The sequence below is a fragment of the Echiichthys vipera genome, assembly GCF_963691815.1.
Source record: "Echiichthys vipera genome assembly, chromosome: 17".
Lineage (NCBI taxonomy): Eukaryota > Metazoa > Chordata > Actinopteri > Perciformes > Trachinidae > Echiichthys > Echiichthys vipera.
Genome location: NC_139842.1, coordinates 6,436,056 through 6,453,121, shown reverse-complemented (window position 1 = coordinate 6,453,121; position 17,066 = coordinate 6,436,056). Strand labels below are relative to the sequence as shown.

At 45.3% G+C, this 17,066-nt stretch overlaps 1 protein-coding gene across 1 annotated transcript in view; it reads left to right on the top strand.

Annotated features, from left to right (window-relative positions):
• tnrc18 (trinucleotide repeat containing 18) overlaps window positions 1-17,066 on the top strand; it is a 49,308-nt gene that overhangs the window by 23,080 nt on the left and 9,162 nt on the right. The window contains exons 6-25 of the mRNA XM_083931360.1: window positions 1,844-1,931; window positions 2,077-2,291; window positions 3,265-3,411; window positions 4,687-4,871; window positions 5,583-5,997; window positions 6,158-7,147; window positions 7,318-7,451; window positions 7,533-7,666; window positions 7,791-7,904; window positions 8,032-8,218; window positions 8,307-8,622; window positions 9,799-10,011; window positions 12,275-12,457; window positions 12,869-13,332; window positions 14,007-14,141; window positions 14,736-14,877; window positions 14,981-15,098; window positions 16,098-16,173; window positions 16,262-16,370; window positions 16,693-16,809. Of these exons, the coding sequence (XP_083787486.1) occupies window positions 1,844-1,931; window positions 2,077-2,291; window positions 3,265-3,411; window positions 4,687-4,871; window positions 5,583-5,997; window positions 6,158-7,147; window positions 7,318-7,451; window positions 7,533-7,666; window positions 7,791-7,904; window positions 8,032-8,218; window positions 8,307-8,622; window positions 9,799-10,011; window positions 12,275-12,457; window positions 12,869-13,332; window positions 14,007-14,141; window positions 14,736-14,877; window positions 14,981-15,098; window positions 16,098-16,173; window positions 16,262-16,370; window positions 16,693-16,809 (4,482 nt within the window). The remainder of the gene's footprint in view (window positions 1-1,843; window positions 1,932-2,076; window positions 2,292-3,264; window positions 3,412-4,686; window positions 4,872-5,582; window positions 5,998-6,157; window positions 7,148-7,317; window positions 7,452-7,532; window positions 7,667-7,790; window positions 7,905-8,031; window positions 8,219-8,306; window positions 8,623-9,798; window positions 10,012-12,274; window positions 12,458-12,868; window positions 13,333-14,006; window positions 14,142-14,735; window positions 14,878-14,980; window positions 15,099-16,097; window positions 16,174-16,261; window positions 16,371-16,692; window positions 16,810-17,066) is intronic.

Sequence of the window (17,066 nt, the reverse complement as noted above, 5' to 3'; positions counted from 1 at the left end):
TTTCCTCGGCCCCTGTTTGACTTAGAGGTGTTCATGCCCGTAACGCTAATGGAATGGTAGAAACAACACCCTCCCTCCCCCTCCGTCCCACAAAATTACTAATTATGTCATGGGTTGTATTTTGTTGAAAGGCTCCTTTTGGGGAGTCTGTAGGCTCTCTGTGCTGCATAGCAATTCCTGCCATACAACGCTCTATTCTTGCACGCCAAGGTCATTCAGCTACAGCGCTCCCTCTCCTTCTTTCTGTCTTTCTCCTTCTTTCTGTTTCTCTCTCTCTCAGCTCCATGCTCTTTCTGTCCTCCCAGCCCCTCTCTCTCTCTCTCTCTCGATCTCTCCCTCTTGCTCTTTTCATTTCGTTGAACATCTCTACCCTTCCCCACCCTTCTTTCCTCTCTGAGAGGTCTTTGTAGCGGCACTCCCTCCTTGTCCCACCTCAGGCCCCCTGCTCTTTCTCCACTCATTTCTTCAGCTCCACCTCCCCACCCACCACCACCGTCTCTGCATTAAACATGTCATTACAGAGCGCTGCTGAAAGCTACAAACAAGCCTTGAATTACAATAAGACCATGGGTGCGTTGCTAAGCAATGGATCAGCCATGAGAGTGATGGACTGTGTGCGTGCGTGTGTGTGTGTGAATGGGAGAGTGTATATTAGAAACTGTGTGTATTTTTGTGATGTATGTATATTTGCATGCGTGTGTGCACATGCACGTGCACGCCTGTTGGGGGCGTTTATTCATTTCCTTGCTTGAGCAGAGTGATTGGTTTAATAGCATCAGTCTCTTAGACTGAGAAGAGCTCTAAATAAACAGCAGAGGGTTTAGCAGACAACCCAAATAGATAGCGGATAGATGGAGTAGAAGGAGGATGGGCTAATGATAAGAGATGGACAGAAGGATGTAGATTGATAGCATGATAGACAGAAAGATAGAGGTATGTCGGGAAGTAAAGTGAAAAGAGTGTGAGATGGAGGAATGGGAAGAAAAAGGGGGCGTGCAGCCATAATCGCTGGCTTTCTGATGCAGAGAGGATAGCATGTGGGACAGGCTCCCTGTAACCTTGGTAACAGTCTTGAAACCTTTCCTGCAGAGCATGTCAGGGATTGTTAAAGTCCCTTGTCGCTTTACGGGCTACACACACACACATGCACACTTTTAGAGCAGAACTGAAGGGTTCAGCACACTTGTATAAACCCTTCCTGCTGCTCGGGGACCTTCAGTCAGCGGCGATGAGATGGAAGAGGGTTAACGGAAAATAGTGCATAGAGAAGAGCCACATGTTTATTCTGGACTGCTTGGTTGAGTGCTGCTGCTTTTTTTCTTTATTTTTTTTATTCCCCATCTCTGTCTTTTGCCAGCAGCCCTCATAGTAAGCACAGCGTTTGTGCATGTGTATGTGTGTGGTGAGGCAGTAGTGGTATGTTCACGTGTCTCCTGTGGCACTAGACTAATAACTGATAAGATTTGACTCTCAGACTGAGAGCTGTCACTCTGTGTGTGTGTTTGTACAGTATGTGTGCACACTTTTTTTGTGTTCAGGCTGCAGCCCAACATCGTATTTTTAGATTCTCTTCTCGTTTTGACATGCTGTGTCGTGTCACCATTATATAGCCGGTGTCACCTTGTCTTCTCCCCCTCTCTCCCCTGCTGTCAACCACTTTCCTCTTTCACTTCTCACCACATTATTGCTTCCCCTTACCTCTTGAACATCCTGCATATAACCTTTAACAGCTTATATTATTGTCTTTCATTTGTATCACAAGTGGTATCAGGGTTTAAACACCCGAGGAGCCTCAATGATGCAGCTACTAAACATCTTTTTTCTGTACCTGAACCCATCGTAGATGAGGAGCGAGGGGAGGACCGTGGTCGTCACCATGAAGACCGACTGCTAGCCAGTCGGCTTGAGCGTGAGCAAGAGAAAGTGCTCAGGTAAATGTTGTTAAATAAAATCTAGGGTTAGATGTGATAAAAAAAAAAGTATGCAATCAGATTTCAATTACATATCTTTGTGTTCATTAAATGTACTTATTAAAACACACCGTATTAAGCAAGACTATCTCTTGTCCCCTACCAGAGAGTCCAAGGAGCTAGCAGAGTTTACTCAGATGCACCCTACTCCGCTGTCTAGCGGCCTGACACCCAGCCTCATGACCCCCAACCTAATGGTGACAGGAGGGGCTGCCCTAGCAGGGGCGGGACGATGGCCTCCCGACCCCTCAGCTCTGACCTCTCACCCCTGGATGCCCCGACCTGGAGCCCCTCCAGTCTGGCTCTCCAGCTCCCCGTACGGTATGTGGATATTCATCTGACTGGAGACACTTGCTAACTGCTAGCACATGTTTGGATGTTCCCGAAACAGCACTTAACATTCTTCGTGACACATTTGTATAATGGCTGAAATCAGGCACGTATTTAGTGATTTCAAGAATTTTACGGCTTATATGTACTTCGGGAAATGAATCAATACACAATTCATTTTAAGTCCTTCTTTAAGCTCAATGCCAAACATCACCAACTTTGAAATTTTCGGCCGTGATTTTTTTCTTTTTTGTATGCCAAAGTAACCTGAACATCTGTGGGCTTTGGACTATTTGTGTGGCATCAGAACTTTTGCATTTGTCATGCTTGTGGACTGTTTTGTCAGAGATGAATGACCTTCCGTGTCTTCATGTTAGCTACCCACTTCATATATCCACTAAGGTATACCGACAGATGACACAATTACCAGTACAGTAGCACCAGCAGATCTGCCCTTTTTAGAGTTACCCAACCTGGTGCTCAAGACTAAAGAGTCTAAATGAATTCAACACCAGGACGTGCATGCTTGCAAAATTCTGCTAGCGACTGTATAGCCTAAAGTGATTGATGTAGTAGAAAAGGGAGGTGTCTGTCCAGTGGCTCGTCCAGCAGCAACATTCCTCCAATGCTCACTGTCCAGAAATACCAGCATCAAGACATATACACTCACATACTTACTTGAGTTTACACATAAATGTACACACATCTAAAAAAAATATATGGAAACGCACACATGCAGAGTTCCCAAAGGACCAGCTCTGTCTAGACAGAGGGCAAAAAAACAAAATCACTGAATTGAGTGTGTGCTCACTGATGTAACTATGTTGTGGCTTTGACGTGGCTATAAATACTGAGTGAAGAATGATGCTGACTTAATGTTAGTTTTAGCTCAGCTGCAAAAACATTTTTTTCCCCCGTCTGTCTAACATTTTTCACACGTTTTCTTCCCTCCCCTCTCATTCAGGCCTGGGTCCTTCCTCACTCCACCAGACTCTTCCCCCAGGCTACCCACCCTCTATGCCAGGCTCCATGCCCCCTCCCTACCAGTTTGCCAGGGACCCGCAGTCTGGACAGCTAATAGTCATCCCCACTGAACACCTGCCACACTACGGTACGAAAGCCAGTGTGTGTGTGTGTGTGTGTGTGTGTGTGTGTGTATGATATCTAATGTATGGGTGTGGGATGTTGGTTTTGATGATTTTATCTCTTATAAAAACTACTGCTTATTGCATTTTTAGCAAAAAAAACAAGTGATGTGCCGTGTTAATTTTGAAACAGATGTTAGTGTTGTTAATAACTGTAAACAAATGAGACCATATTCAACAAGAGTGACAGTCTCCAGATGTCATTGTGGACTGTGTGCCAGTAGATTTTTGCTTTCTGTTCACACAACAAGGCTTTTGTCTAGTCGTCTGATGGCTGCACTGTTCACACTGCACAACTCGCTTTCTTGTAATCTGGAGTCTTGAAGTTATTATAGTTTTCACACAACACGACTGACCACTGACAGAGATAAAACAAAGATGTTCACAAAATAGCCTGGGTCTTCACTATTTATAGTCTATTTCCTCTTGGTGCAACAACAACTTTGGTCCATGTTGCAAATACAATACATACACTACAGTTCCTGTTGTTACAGGCGACCCCTCTCCAGGGTTTCCCTTAACCTAGATCTTGCGCTCTCATTAGCAGTAGCTAGATATGTAGCCTGCTAGATATCTGGAATGTGTCTGCGAGGTACCAGCAAGCCTCTCAACTCGTGTCTTTGAATAGGTCACATGTAGCGCTCGAGCGCCAATTTGCATTCAAACATGATTATCCTCTTCTGTAAAGTGAAAGAGTAAAAGCGTCAAAATGGAGCAGGGATTCCCAAACAGGGGCACTTTTACTTCTACAGTTGAAGAGATTGAGTCGCTCAACTCGATTGAAAATATATATCAACACAGTGAGTCAGCTGTAAAATCCACCTTGTGATTAAGAGTGTTAAAATAGTAAGAAAGCGAGAAGAAAAGTCTGACCTGAGTTAACTGAAATGGTTAAAACTTACACCTACACACATTTCATTTGTATGTATATTGTAACATTCACTATTACATTCATATTATATCATTAATATTTAAATAACATTTGTTATAAATTCAATTCAAATGAACACATTTGAAGCCCCACAGGTGGTGTCAAGGTAGTTCTTCTGACAGGAGGTGTGTCACAAGAAAGGTTGGGACTCACTGTAATACAGGGTGGATATTTGTCCTTCTGAGAGGACAGAATATAAATCTTCATTTTAAACACTGGCTCATTTCTTCATCTATGATAGGACAAATGTGATGCCAATGAATGCTACCTAAACAGCTCACTTCTACTGCTGCTCCCTATTGCTCTTCAGGAGGTGATGTACTGGAGCGTGGAGCCCCGGTGTGGTCGGGGGTATACGGTACAGGCAGCTCGCTGCAGCATGCAGCCCAGCTCCAGCTCCTCTCCCAGCAGCAGATGCTCCGGCAACAGGAGCTGCTCATGATCCAGCAGCACACAGCGCAGGTCCTAGAGCTGCAGAGGAACGCACAGCTAGTCGTAAGTGGACTTTGCGTTGTTAAATGCACACGTATCCATGACTACACATTTTTCAAAAAACATATTCAAAGACATTTACATACATCCATCTACATTGTTAGATCCGCCTAAACATCCAAACATAAACAAAGTGCAGCTGTCCTGCAGCTCTATGAGACTTTTATGTGCATAATATTAATATCCTTACACATATCCCATCATCAATAAACAGAGATCCTGGCTCTGTAGAGGAACGGAGAGCTAGAAGTGAGACAAATGATATTGCATACACGCATAAACCCACATTCTATGACTGGGTGAAGAGTTATAGCAATACTTAAAGGATAAGGCGGATATTCAGTTCTCTATTTATTGTCAACAAATCTGTGAAAAGAGCAAAACCAGCAATGCGACCATATCTTAATACTATGACTTCCCTATCCATTGCTCCCTGCTGACATCAATCTGTAAAACAAATGGGTTACAAATGTTTTTTCGGTTGGCGAAAAAGCTGCAGTCATTTCCCAGAGATGATGACCCTTCACACATTTTTATGTCATCATAAAGTTGTGTAACACATTTGCCACTTACACAGCACATCCTGCAGCTGCAGGAGAATACAGTCCGGGAAGTTTAAACAATGCAAGCACACACTAATTTTTATACCCTGAAGCACAGTTTGTTGCATCATGCGTACGCGCGTACAAAGCTGCCTATTCTCCTGTGTTTCAGGAGCGTTTAAAGGCCAGCGAGCACCGGCCGGAGATGGAAGACAAGGCAGACAAGCGGAATGCCAACTCCAAGCCCCGCCCCTCCTCCATATCTTCCCCATCTCCCTCGCCCATCATGCACCCCCGCAAACATCCCCCTCCCTCTCGCTCGCCAACCCCGTCTACCTCCTCCCTCACACCGCTGCCGCCGCTCCCCTCACCGATGACCACCCTCAAGTCAGAGGAATGCGGGCAGAGAATGTTGTCTCACCCACCGACGCCCCTGCCTCACACGCCTTCCCCCCGCTCAGCCTCTCCACCCCCGTCCTCGCCACGGCAGCCTAAACTTGAGGTGGCCGCGGAGGGGGAGGTGGGACGGAGGGAGCAGAGAGACGGACAGAAGCCGGGCTCTGCACCTATTCAAGGCATCTACTCTGGTGAGTTTTAAAAGCTGAACATTCAGTCAGCTTCATCAGATGCTCAGCCTCATGTCCCTGAAGTTAGAGAGACTTGTATTGTTTACAGGTTGTTCAGACCTGTGCAGATTAATCTATCAGTGACTCTAATTTCAGTATTTCTGCTTTACTGTTTTGGCAGATCTCTCTCCAGGTTACCCTTACCATTCCATCACTGCCCCATATGGCTCACCTTACCCCCCTTATCACATCCCAGCACCCACAGGAGCAAACACAGAAGTTGTCCCACCCCACTGCTCCCGCTCACCGTCTTCTGCTGCCCCTTTACCCTCAGTCCACCTCCATTCAAGACTGCTGGACGTAGACATCAAGCCACAGAAACTAGAGCCGTCAAAGACGGGATCTTTTCTCAAGCAGGAACCAGGTGTGGAGCAGCCTCCGCTTGCCATGACTGCAGAACCTCTTGGTCCTCTTCGCCAAAGCTGCAGTCCTGGGGTAGCCAGGCAGGACAAAGTGGAAGAGGGGGACGCCCCGAAGCCCGAGCCTCAACCGCTACCTCTGCTTGTCCCCAGCCCTCCACCGCTACAAGGTGAAAGACTGGAACAGGAAGAGAAGGAAGGCGGGCAAATCAAAACAGAGGTGTCATCTTACTCCTGCCAGGCAGCGTATACCCTGCCTCCTCTACTCACAGAGGCTGAGCCAAAACCAGAGGTCATCAAGGATTCAGAACGATACCCGGCGTGCACCGCTGCAGATTCAGACAGCCAGGAGTCGGCTCAGATGTGTGTGTCACTAGAACAAATCACCAGCACAGCGTGTGAACAAGAACAGCCAGACATTCCAATCAACCCGATTTCTCCCAGTCAGAAAGAAAGTGTCAGTGAAACTCCCATTTATCCTCCTCACACCTCCAGCTCGCCACTCCCGCTACCGCTGGCCATCGCTCCGGAGGATCCCATGGCGGGAATGTTTGCTCTTCTTGCCGCCAGTGAGATGGCCCAGGCCCGCCCCAGCACCCCACCTGCCCCGACACTGACACCGCAGACAGAAAGCCCTCCCATGGGTGCAGACTGCAGCGATGCCGGTGCTCTGGAGATGGTGGCACTGGAGGGGATGGCCCTGCTAAGCCAAATGGCCCAACAAGAGATGGAGCACATCAGCCTGGAGCAAGGTCAGTAGATATCAGTGGCTGAAAGGTGGGAAAAGGGCGGAGAATGAGAGAGGGGAGGAATAAAGGAAATAAAGAAGATGAGTTGAAATTAAAAATAAGAATAAAGTCTAATTCTCTCATCAATTCTCTAATGTTTTAATATCCTCTGCATCCCATTCATATCTGATCAGATGGTCTAGATTGTCTTCTTGAAGCAAGCAAGCAGATTTTGTTGGAGGCCATTGAGAAACAGTCCCGCATCGACCTGCCCAGAACGCTGGACCCCGATAAGAAGTACAGCTGGAGGCAGAGGAAGGAAGAGCCGGTAAGATAAGAAAACTGTCACCCAGAGATGGAAAAGTCTTGTTGTTAAAATGTTGTGACACTTTCTCTCAATTCTTTGCAGCTTTACAGTAAAATGTCTGTGGACGTGTTGGACGCAGTGGAAGTGGAATACCGTGTCCACCTGGCCGAGCTGCAGAGGACGTATAAGGAGAAGCAGAGAGATCTGAGCAAGCTGCAGAGACGCAGGGACAAGCGGTGAGCTCACGTTCTTACTGAAAGAACATCATTCAGGATGAATTAATCACATTGCTGTTCTTGTTACACAATGTCTCCACAACCAGACAAACACACACCTATAACTCTTTTACACATGTGACAGTGAGCGGCAGCAGCAGGAGGATGAGAGGCGGAGTCTGACCCGACGGGGCAGAGGACGACCCAGGAAGAGGAAACTCTTGGCTACACCTCCCAAACTGGACAGCAGGCCTGGAAAGTGAGTGACATTGCCATCTTTAAACTAAGCCAGTTTCTGGGTTTTTTTCTCCCAATTTTGTGTTTTTTTGAGTTGCTTGTTTAGTTTTTAGCAGTGCAAAAACAGTGCGAATATCCCAATGTCTCAGGGTGGGTAGAACTGTGCAATACTCTGAGGACTCTGAAGCTGGGGAGGGACAGAGGAAGAGGTTTCGGGTGTCCAGAGAAGAAGAGGAGACGGAGGCAGGAAGTGGAGGAGTGAAGATGAAAAAGAAGAAAAAGAAGAAGAAGAGCTGGAATGACCAGGACCAGCCCTCCACCAGTCATGCTCTGGAGGTAGGAGACCCAGCGTATTTGTACTTTTGCTGCAGTGTAACTCCTGTGATCTGATTAGTTAATAAAGTGTTTTTTGATGCGTTGTCAGGTTTTGAAGGCGAAGCGTGGCCACGTGTGTGAGCAGGAGCAGCTGGCGTCAGACCTCGACAGAGCGCTTTCGCTCTCGCAGCTCGGCTCACTCGGCGCATCTCGCAAACTTTCCTCCAACAACAAGTTAGACAAGTCGAAGGGCAAGTCTGGGGAAAGTCGGATGAAGGAGCGTGGCATCCACCCGTCCGCGAAAACAGGGAAACACAAGACTGCCGCCAAGGCTTCTGCTTCGGAGACCGTCCGGAAGGTGAAGGGACAGAAGAAGACTGCTTTGTTCTCGCCCATGAGATCAGAGCTCAGCAGCTGCTCCAACAGTGAGTAACCCGGAGAAACACCCACTTCATTCCTGCCTGTGGCCATTAAACGTTTCTCTATTTCACCCGTCAGCAGCTATAACCCCATCATACATTTATAATTTATCATATCAAACCGTGCAACACTGACTTAATAGTACAGGACTAATAATATATTTAAAATAATGCAAGGTTCAATGCTCTTTTATCCTGGCATTAAAACGGTGTTTATATTGTACATTTCTGCTAATATTCTTATTAATTTATGTATACTATTCTTGCATTTTAACACACTTTATCATGGATCCCATTTTTCAGCATTTTTATATTTACGCTGTTATATTATGTAGTATACATATTTATTTATATTTTTCTATATTTTGTAATATAATGTCCATAATTGTACAAACTTGATTCTAGGACTCGACTGATATGGGATTTTTGAGACCAATACTGATTTTAGATCATTTTTGGGTTGGAAAATCCTTTTCCATGTGGATCGTGCACCAATCAACAAAGAATGTTAATAATAACAAAGAATTTATTTGAGAAAATAATTTGAATATACATTGATAATCAATTCTAGGAATGAACACTGAAAAAGTAAAGAATAATGAAAAATTCAATAAATAGCCAAATAAACATCCTGGCTGGTATCAGTCAATTGTTGCCCATTTAAATGAGAATATAATAAATAGCTGTATGACACTATTTCTAAATCAACCCAACATTCACATCTTCTGTAATGAAAGTTTTCATATTTGAAAACATCCATAGATACCAATATGTCTCTGACAGGCCAATATTGGCCGACCGATATATCAGTCTTGCTATACTTATTTCTATTTTTCTTACAATTTCTTTAGGTTTATATATATTGTCCTCTGGGGTATAATGAGTATTTCTTATGATCAGGTTGAGTAGTCGACGAAAAGACTTCTTCCAATCAAACCCCTCATTCTCTTAGGACCAGCATGCTGCACGGATATGGTGGCATTATACAACTACTTCATGGTAGTGGTAAAACATTAGTACATCTAGTTATGTTGACCGTAGCTGAGTCAATCATTTAAAATAAAGGTTCTGGTTTAAGGGGAAGAGTTCTTTCAGAGTCCTGTTGATGCTGAGGTCCAGCAGAAACCTTCTTGGTGTCTGACGTTATTTTATGAATCATTAACTGTACTTTCTCCGCACCAGACTCAGATTCAGAGGAGCACAATTCTGCTCGAGGGGGCTGGCCCTCTCTCTCAGGGACGCATTCCCACGGCAACCCGACCAGGAAGAGGCGGTCTGCATCGTCGCCGACATCCCTGCTATCCAGCCAGAAGTCTCAGAAGAAGAAACACAAGCACTTATCCCTGCTGCTGGAGGAAGCGGGCCTCAGCTCCTCTGACGACTCCTTCGACCAAGGTTACTGACCCAATCTTACAGCCCCTCGCTGTAGAGTCAGACAGGAATGTGTCTATGAGCCTCGTCACAGCGTGTGTGTCTTTGTTTGCGTTTCGCTACGGAAGTTGTTTTCAGACTGTGCTTTAGCTCGACCATCTACCTCTCTTGCTGCTGGCTTCTCTATAAAGTTGCCTATTTTTTTTAAAAAAAGAGTTTACCTATTTCTATGGTGTTTTTTATTGCCTGGATTGCAAACCGTTTTTGTAGTATTTGTACATTTGAAAAATTGTGTGAATTGTGAGATTCTTTCATAAAGTTGTATTACAGTTTGGTACCTATAAGCTTTATTAAAGGTGTTGATTTGATTGGCACAGAAAGCAAAGCGCTGTGGTCCTTGTGTCTGCTTCATCTGTCTGTCCGTCTCCGTCAGTCTGTCCAGCTGCACCTCACACATCCTTTAGACTGCTCTGTTCGTCAAATATCCCTTTAGACCTCCTGGCAAAGGCTGGAAAACGCCGTTCAGCTTAAGGTTTTACATTTGTCAAACTTTAAACATGGATGTTATTCAGAACGCACAGAGCTCAATTTGATAGGACAGATAACAAGATATTTATTTCCTGGTCAGTTTAAATGGTCATAAAATTAAGAGATATGTAATGATAGTTAACTTTTTGAATTTCTTTTAGTTCAATTTACATAAGACTAAATGCTATTCATGATGTGGTCTAGATTTTGATGATGTGGGGGAAATCAATGCATCACAAATATTGGATGCTGGGGATATTTGGACAATAGAGCCCCTCCTCTGTCTACTAAACCTTCAAATAACCCTTTTCCCTTTTATGTTGCTCTCTCAGACACCTTGCTCTGTCCTCTCACCTTTGCCCCTCCCCTCCCTGTCCTACCCATGATGCTTTGAGTGTCTCTCAGCCTGTTCCATGTGCTTGTGCTGCTGCTGCTGTGACATTACAGACGCTTGGCAAGGACTAGCGCAGCCTTGAGCCTATGCTTCCTCGCTACGGCTAGCAGCTAAAGCTTTGCTTAAGCTTGACTGTGCTAAGGCCAGGCTACGCTGCGGCTAGGCTGCGCTCTCGCCGCCGCACTGCCCTCGCCCTGCCTGAGGCCACACCCCTGTCACCTGCTCTGTAAGTAGGAAGTGCCCCTCCCTCTATTCTCTAATGAGCGCTAACATGGACCATGCTGAAATTGAACTACATACACAGAATATTAACTTTTACCTTTTTTTTTAAAATGTATTTTTTATTGTTCTCACAAATTAAAGCTCTTTTAATGAGTGCCATGGTTGCCTCCACTAAACCAACTTTGTCTTAATGTATAATAGGATGTAACCATGGTTACTCGAACCTCATTCCAACATTATACAAAGGGGCCTCACAGGGCTGTCCTCTCAGTGCCTGTCTGTTGCATCGCCTGCCTGCTTCAGTTAACACACAGTGCATTCACAGTACAACACATGCTCCTAAAACAAGTCCTGACAATTTTACAATATTAGTCTTTTTACATATTTATTTTATTCCTGTCTGAAGCCACAACAAAAGTAAACTTGAATTCAAATAATCATTAATCACATCAAGCATTATTGTTTTGGTTAAAGAGACACTTAACACCTTGTTTTTGCTGACCTCCATTGGTTAAGCTTCTTGCCTCGCTGCAGTGGTGTCATGGTGTGCTTCGGTACATCATGACACCACTGCTCGCCATGGTTACAGATGTCACTGACTTCAACCAGTAAGCAAAACACTGACTTTCAGCCTGCTGTTACTTTGTAAACACAAACTAGAGCTATATTTAATTTTAAATTGTACGCAAAAAAGAAGGTTTGTTGTTGTACTGTGCATCCACCCACAATGTTAACAGTCTAACCTCTGAGGAGACGCTCCTCCTGCTCATCTGCTGCCATGGACCTAACTGCACACAGCTAACCAGCTGCTACCAGTATGTGTGTGTGTGTGCGTGCCTCTTTGTGTGTTCTGACCTGACCTGTCACACTGACAGAGGAAGAAGGAAACAGTTTTTCACTTCTCTCTCCAGCATATTCAGAGTTAGGTCAGATAGGTTCTATCCTTCGACAAAGGGCTTTTCAATTAGTCTGTTGTCTTAGAAAAGTTGTATCTTGATCATTTTTCTTTTATTAATCCAACTTCTCAATGATTCATTGTTTGTGTCGGTAGGAAGTGAGAAGTAGGAAGTGATTTGACCTTTGGCCCGGAGCCATGCCGCAGCCACATTTATCTCTGAGCTGAAAATCTTTTCTCTGAAACAGAAACCTCAGAGGACGGAGATGACTACGACAACGAGGATGAGTCTGATTTGGACGAGGCTGGCGGCTGTGAGGAGAGCGGCCTGGGTCTGCTGGCCAGGTTTGCGGCGAGCGCAATCCCCGTCAGCTCCACCCCACTGAGCCTTCTCCATGATGGCAAACACCGCAGCAGGCAAAGCACTCTGGGTAAAAAACAGATACATATGAGTAGTGTTATGACCTTTCTGTGGAAAGTAAAAGCAAAAAGAAAAGTAGAGAAGAACACAGCTTTCGTTATTTGAACCAAAAAACAGAGAAGTCTGTTTTTTTACTGTTTTTTTTTTGTGGTTGAGCAGGTTGAGCAGGTTCAGCGCCTCAGCGTTTTTCATCAGGCTTAAGTTATTGATTCATGGTTAAATATTCATTCATTTCTAATTGTCACATCACGGTGAATTATGCATTAGTTTAAAATTGATCAATAGTCCCATTCACAGGGTTATTGATCTCAGACAATCTAACACCTGAGTTTATTACTGGATGCATTTTTCTGTGTGTATGTGTGTGATTGAGAGCAAGGAGTTTAGAGTTTTCATACCATGTGACCCTCTCCTCCATCAGGGTCGTCAGAGTACGAGTGGTCAGACTCTGGCTCGGACTTGCGACTGAGGAAGTTCCCCTCTTTGCTGCACGGCAAACGCTCAGCCCCAGAGCTCCCCCTGTTGCCACCGGCAACCCGCCGCATCGACCAGACCAGTCCCTCCAAGCGAGATGACGTGCTGCCAGTCAAACGCAAGCCCCTGCCCAAACCACGCACAACGCCCCGGTCGCCACGGCAATTCAGCTTCGACCTGCCCACCAGCTCAGGGGTCGGATGCTTCAGCGAGGACGAGGGCTGGACGCGACGCCGCAGCGAGAGGATATTCCTCCATGATGCCACCACATCGGCCAATCCGATGCCTGTGTCGGCCCCCTCTTCTGCCAGTCAGAGCTCCTCCTCCAGCTCAGTCCCACCGCTCACCCCAAAGCCAGCCTCCAGACCCAAACCCTCTCCGCCCAGCAGAGAGGGGAAAGATGTGGTGAAGGTATGTCAATAATTGATAGGGTTGTTATTCACTAACTGAGATGAGCCAGAAAAACAAAGAGGCTCAAGTCCTTTTTTCCCAACTTCTCTTTGCTCCTCTTCCTTTTCTTCTCTGTTAGAGTTTCACTCCTCCACCCTCAAACGCCGATTCCCTCACATCCTTTTGTCTCCCTTGACATCCTTGTGTGTGCGTCTGATTGTGCGTGTGCCTGTGTGCGCGTGTGTGTTTGTGTGCGTGTGTGTCAGAGCATCAGCAGGGTTTCCCAGTACTTCAGTCTCTGCAGCATTCCCCTGCTGTCTGTGTTATGTTGCTGACAAGAAAGGACAACTGCAGGCAGCCTGGCAGCATCCCACCCTCATTGTGTGTGTGTGTGTGTGTGTGTGTGTGTGTGTGTGTGTGTGTGTGTGTGTGTGTGTGTGTGTGTGTGTGTGTGTGTGTGTGTGTGTGTGTGTGTGTGTGTGTGTGTGTGTGTGTGTGTGTGTGTGTGTGTGTGTGTGTGTGTGTGTGTGTGTGTGTGTGTGTGTGTGTGTGTGTGTGTGTGTGTGTGTGTGTGTGTGTGTGTGTGTGTGTGTGTGTGTGTGTGTGTGTGTGTGTGTGTGTGAAGATGTCCACTACATCTTCAGTGCCGTCATTCATATGCATGTTTTTTACTCTGTGTTTTTTTTGAAAAGCAGAAAAAGAAGCTAAAGGACTCTCCTCTGCCTGTGAGCCCGTCCACTCTCTGCAGCCCAATCACAGACGGCCCTGTGCCTTTGAGCCTCAGCCCGGCCCGCAAGAGCCAACCAAAAGCCAAGACCAAGGCCAGAGAGGTCAGTGATGATGATGATGAATCAGCTGCAAAGTCATTTTGGATGTGAACTTAATTATCTCGGCAAGGACAAAACCAGAACGTTTAAATTGTCAGACCTCCCACTTTACTTTCTAGCTTTCTGTGTTGCACGAAAACACGCTGCAATAATAAGTCTCCAGATGTTAACAGATTGTTTGTGATGTAATCAACACTGTTTTGTTCTGTTGGTAAGAGAAAAAAGTAAACCTCTTGTAAAGTGTGATTTCTGCCAAAGTGTTGCATTACTCTCCATCTGCCACCAGCCACAAACTCCAGTTTGTTTTTGGAAACACCAAAGGCAGCTGAAGTGTGTGCCGAGCTCTTTGCGGCGGTGGAACAGCAGAAAAGGATTGTGTATTCAACAGCATAAGTGTTATAATATGTTACCTTTTCACTTTGGAAAGTTCATTTCTGGTTTGTCTGCCTGGTAGTTTGGTGGGCAAACATAAAGTAGAAGAAAATCCTTGCAAGTAATGTCAAGTGCATTCCACAATCAAAAAAACAGATGCCCCCTAATGACTTATTGCATAATTAGCGCAGGGAGATGAAAGCCCATGTGTGCATGTTTTTGCAGCCGTCCAGGGGAGCGGTGAGCCGGCTGATGGAGAGCATGGCGGCAGACGAAGACTTTGAGCCCAACCAGGACAGCAGCTTCAGCGAAGACGAACTCGTCCCACCGCGCAGCAACAGCGTATCAGAGAGGTCCCTCACACCTGGTGAGTACCCAAAAACACCATCCACTGCTGCTTCCAGACGTGGCTTACACAGTAAACATAAATATCCTTTTTTTTAAATGTATTTATGTGGTGTTGTGTTCAGCTCCAGTGCAGTGCGTGCTGGATAAAGATTCTCTGGTGGACGGACTCAGAGTTTTGATCCCGATGGATGACCAGCTACTGTACGCAGGACACGTGAACACTGTACACTCCCCTGACATGTGAGTGCACATCTAAACTTTAGAGGGTAAAAAAAAGCTTTGCAGCCTCTAATAGTGGAAGCACATGTTTGCACTATTATAAGCAGCCAATCCATCAGTGTGCTCCAATTTTTGTCCCAGCTGAAGTTTGCTGTCCTTGATTTGAGAAGTACCTGATTCGGCTGCACATTGCTGGAGGATGTGCGGAGAACCCCCCAGACATTTAAACTATGTTTAAACTACGAAAATATTGTTAGGTAGCTTCTGCAAGTGCAAACCAAAGTGCCTGGTTGCAAAGCTTTGTTCATTTTTCATCTGCACAACACAGAGAGAAGGAATTTAAGGGGTCACTCCAAGATTCCTACGTGCAGGAACACTCTCTGTACTCTAAAAGAAATACTTTGACATTTTAGGAAATGTAGTTATTTGTTTAGAACGCAAAAGCCTACTGTCGGTTATCTTAGCTGAGCATAAAGACTTGTAAACAGCAAGTCTGACTCGATTGTTGTTTTTACATTATAATGTGCTGCTCGGCAGATTCTGTTACCTTTGGACAGAGTCAGCCTAGCTGTTCCTCCACTGTAAACATGCACAAACTGAAATACATGCATGAAAACATTACATTTAGGTCTAATATTGGTGATTTAGCTGTTGCTCAAATCCAGAGTGGCTTAATTAAGAGAATACAAACAGACTGAAACACTGTTCAGGCGGGATTAATATTCCAGGGGGATGTGAGTATTGCCGTGCTCAGCTCTGAACAGTATTTCAGGCAGAGCCAAAGTACAACAGTAGTAGTTAAGTTCAGTAAAAGGCAATGCATTCCCAGCCTGTTGCACATCACAGCGATCAGAATATAGATAAAGGTTGAGTGCCGTCTCTGCAAGGGCCATTTACACTGCACAGAGGCAGCTGATGTGTCTCTTGAAACTGTCAGACAGTGTCGTTAAAAGCTCTCTTCCACACTCACTGACACCAAACTTTTGACCTTGACCCCATTCCCACATTTCCTGCGTACAGATACAGCGTAGTGGTGGAAGGGGAGAGAGGGAACCGACCACACATCTACTGCTTGGAACAACTGCTGCAGGAGGCTGTGAGTAAACTTTCACATATGGACAGGTGAAATTGTTATGTGCATGTGCAAAGTCTGTCCTGTGAAATAATGCAAATACATTCTGCAGATTATCGATGTGAAGCCTCCGTCCGTACGCTACCTCCCAGAGGGCACCCGCATTGCTGCCTACTGGAGCCAGCAGTACCGCTGCCTTTACCCCGGCAGTGTTGTCAACGGTACAGCACACCCACCACTTCAAGGATCATTTAATTGTAGTTGACAAACAAGCAAACAAACAAATTTAACGATCTTTACAGAGTATAATGTAGCAGAGTTTATGACTTTGAAGAGCTGGATGGTAATGGGTTCTGTTGTTATTGAACACTTTACATTCAGTGAGCTTTACTACAATAAACAATAAGCAATATTGATTGAGTGGCAGCTAGTCACACACTTATACAAATCAAAAATAGTAGAGTACTACAGGTCTTTCATTTCTTAAACGTGTCAAATAAAACGTTCTCTGCTTACTGTTGACTGTTTCTTTCCCCCAAACAGGAAGTTCAGATATTGACGAGAATGATGATCTTATCACGGTGGAGTTTGACGATGGCGACACAGGCCGCATCCCCCTCTCCCACATTAGACTGCTGCCACCAGACTACAAGATCCACTGTGAGCAGGCACACACACACACACACACACACACACACACACACACACACACACACACACACACACACACAAACAAACATACGTTTACGTTAAATTGCATCTTACCCTCACTGCTTAGTTTGAACTTTGGTGGCTTAGGATCACGCCTGTCTGCATTTGCATTAATGCTATTGGCAGATAGCAAACAACAGTATTTCAATATTTACACTATGTTCTCTAATTTTGATCTCCAGTGTATATTATGGGTTGTCCACATC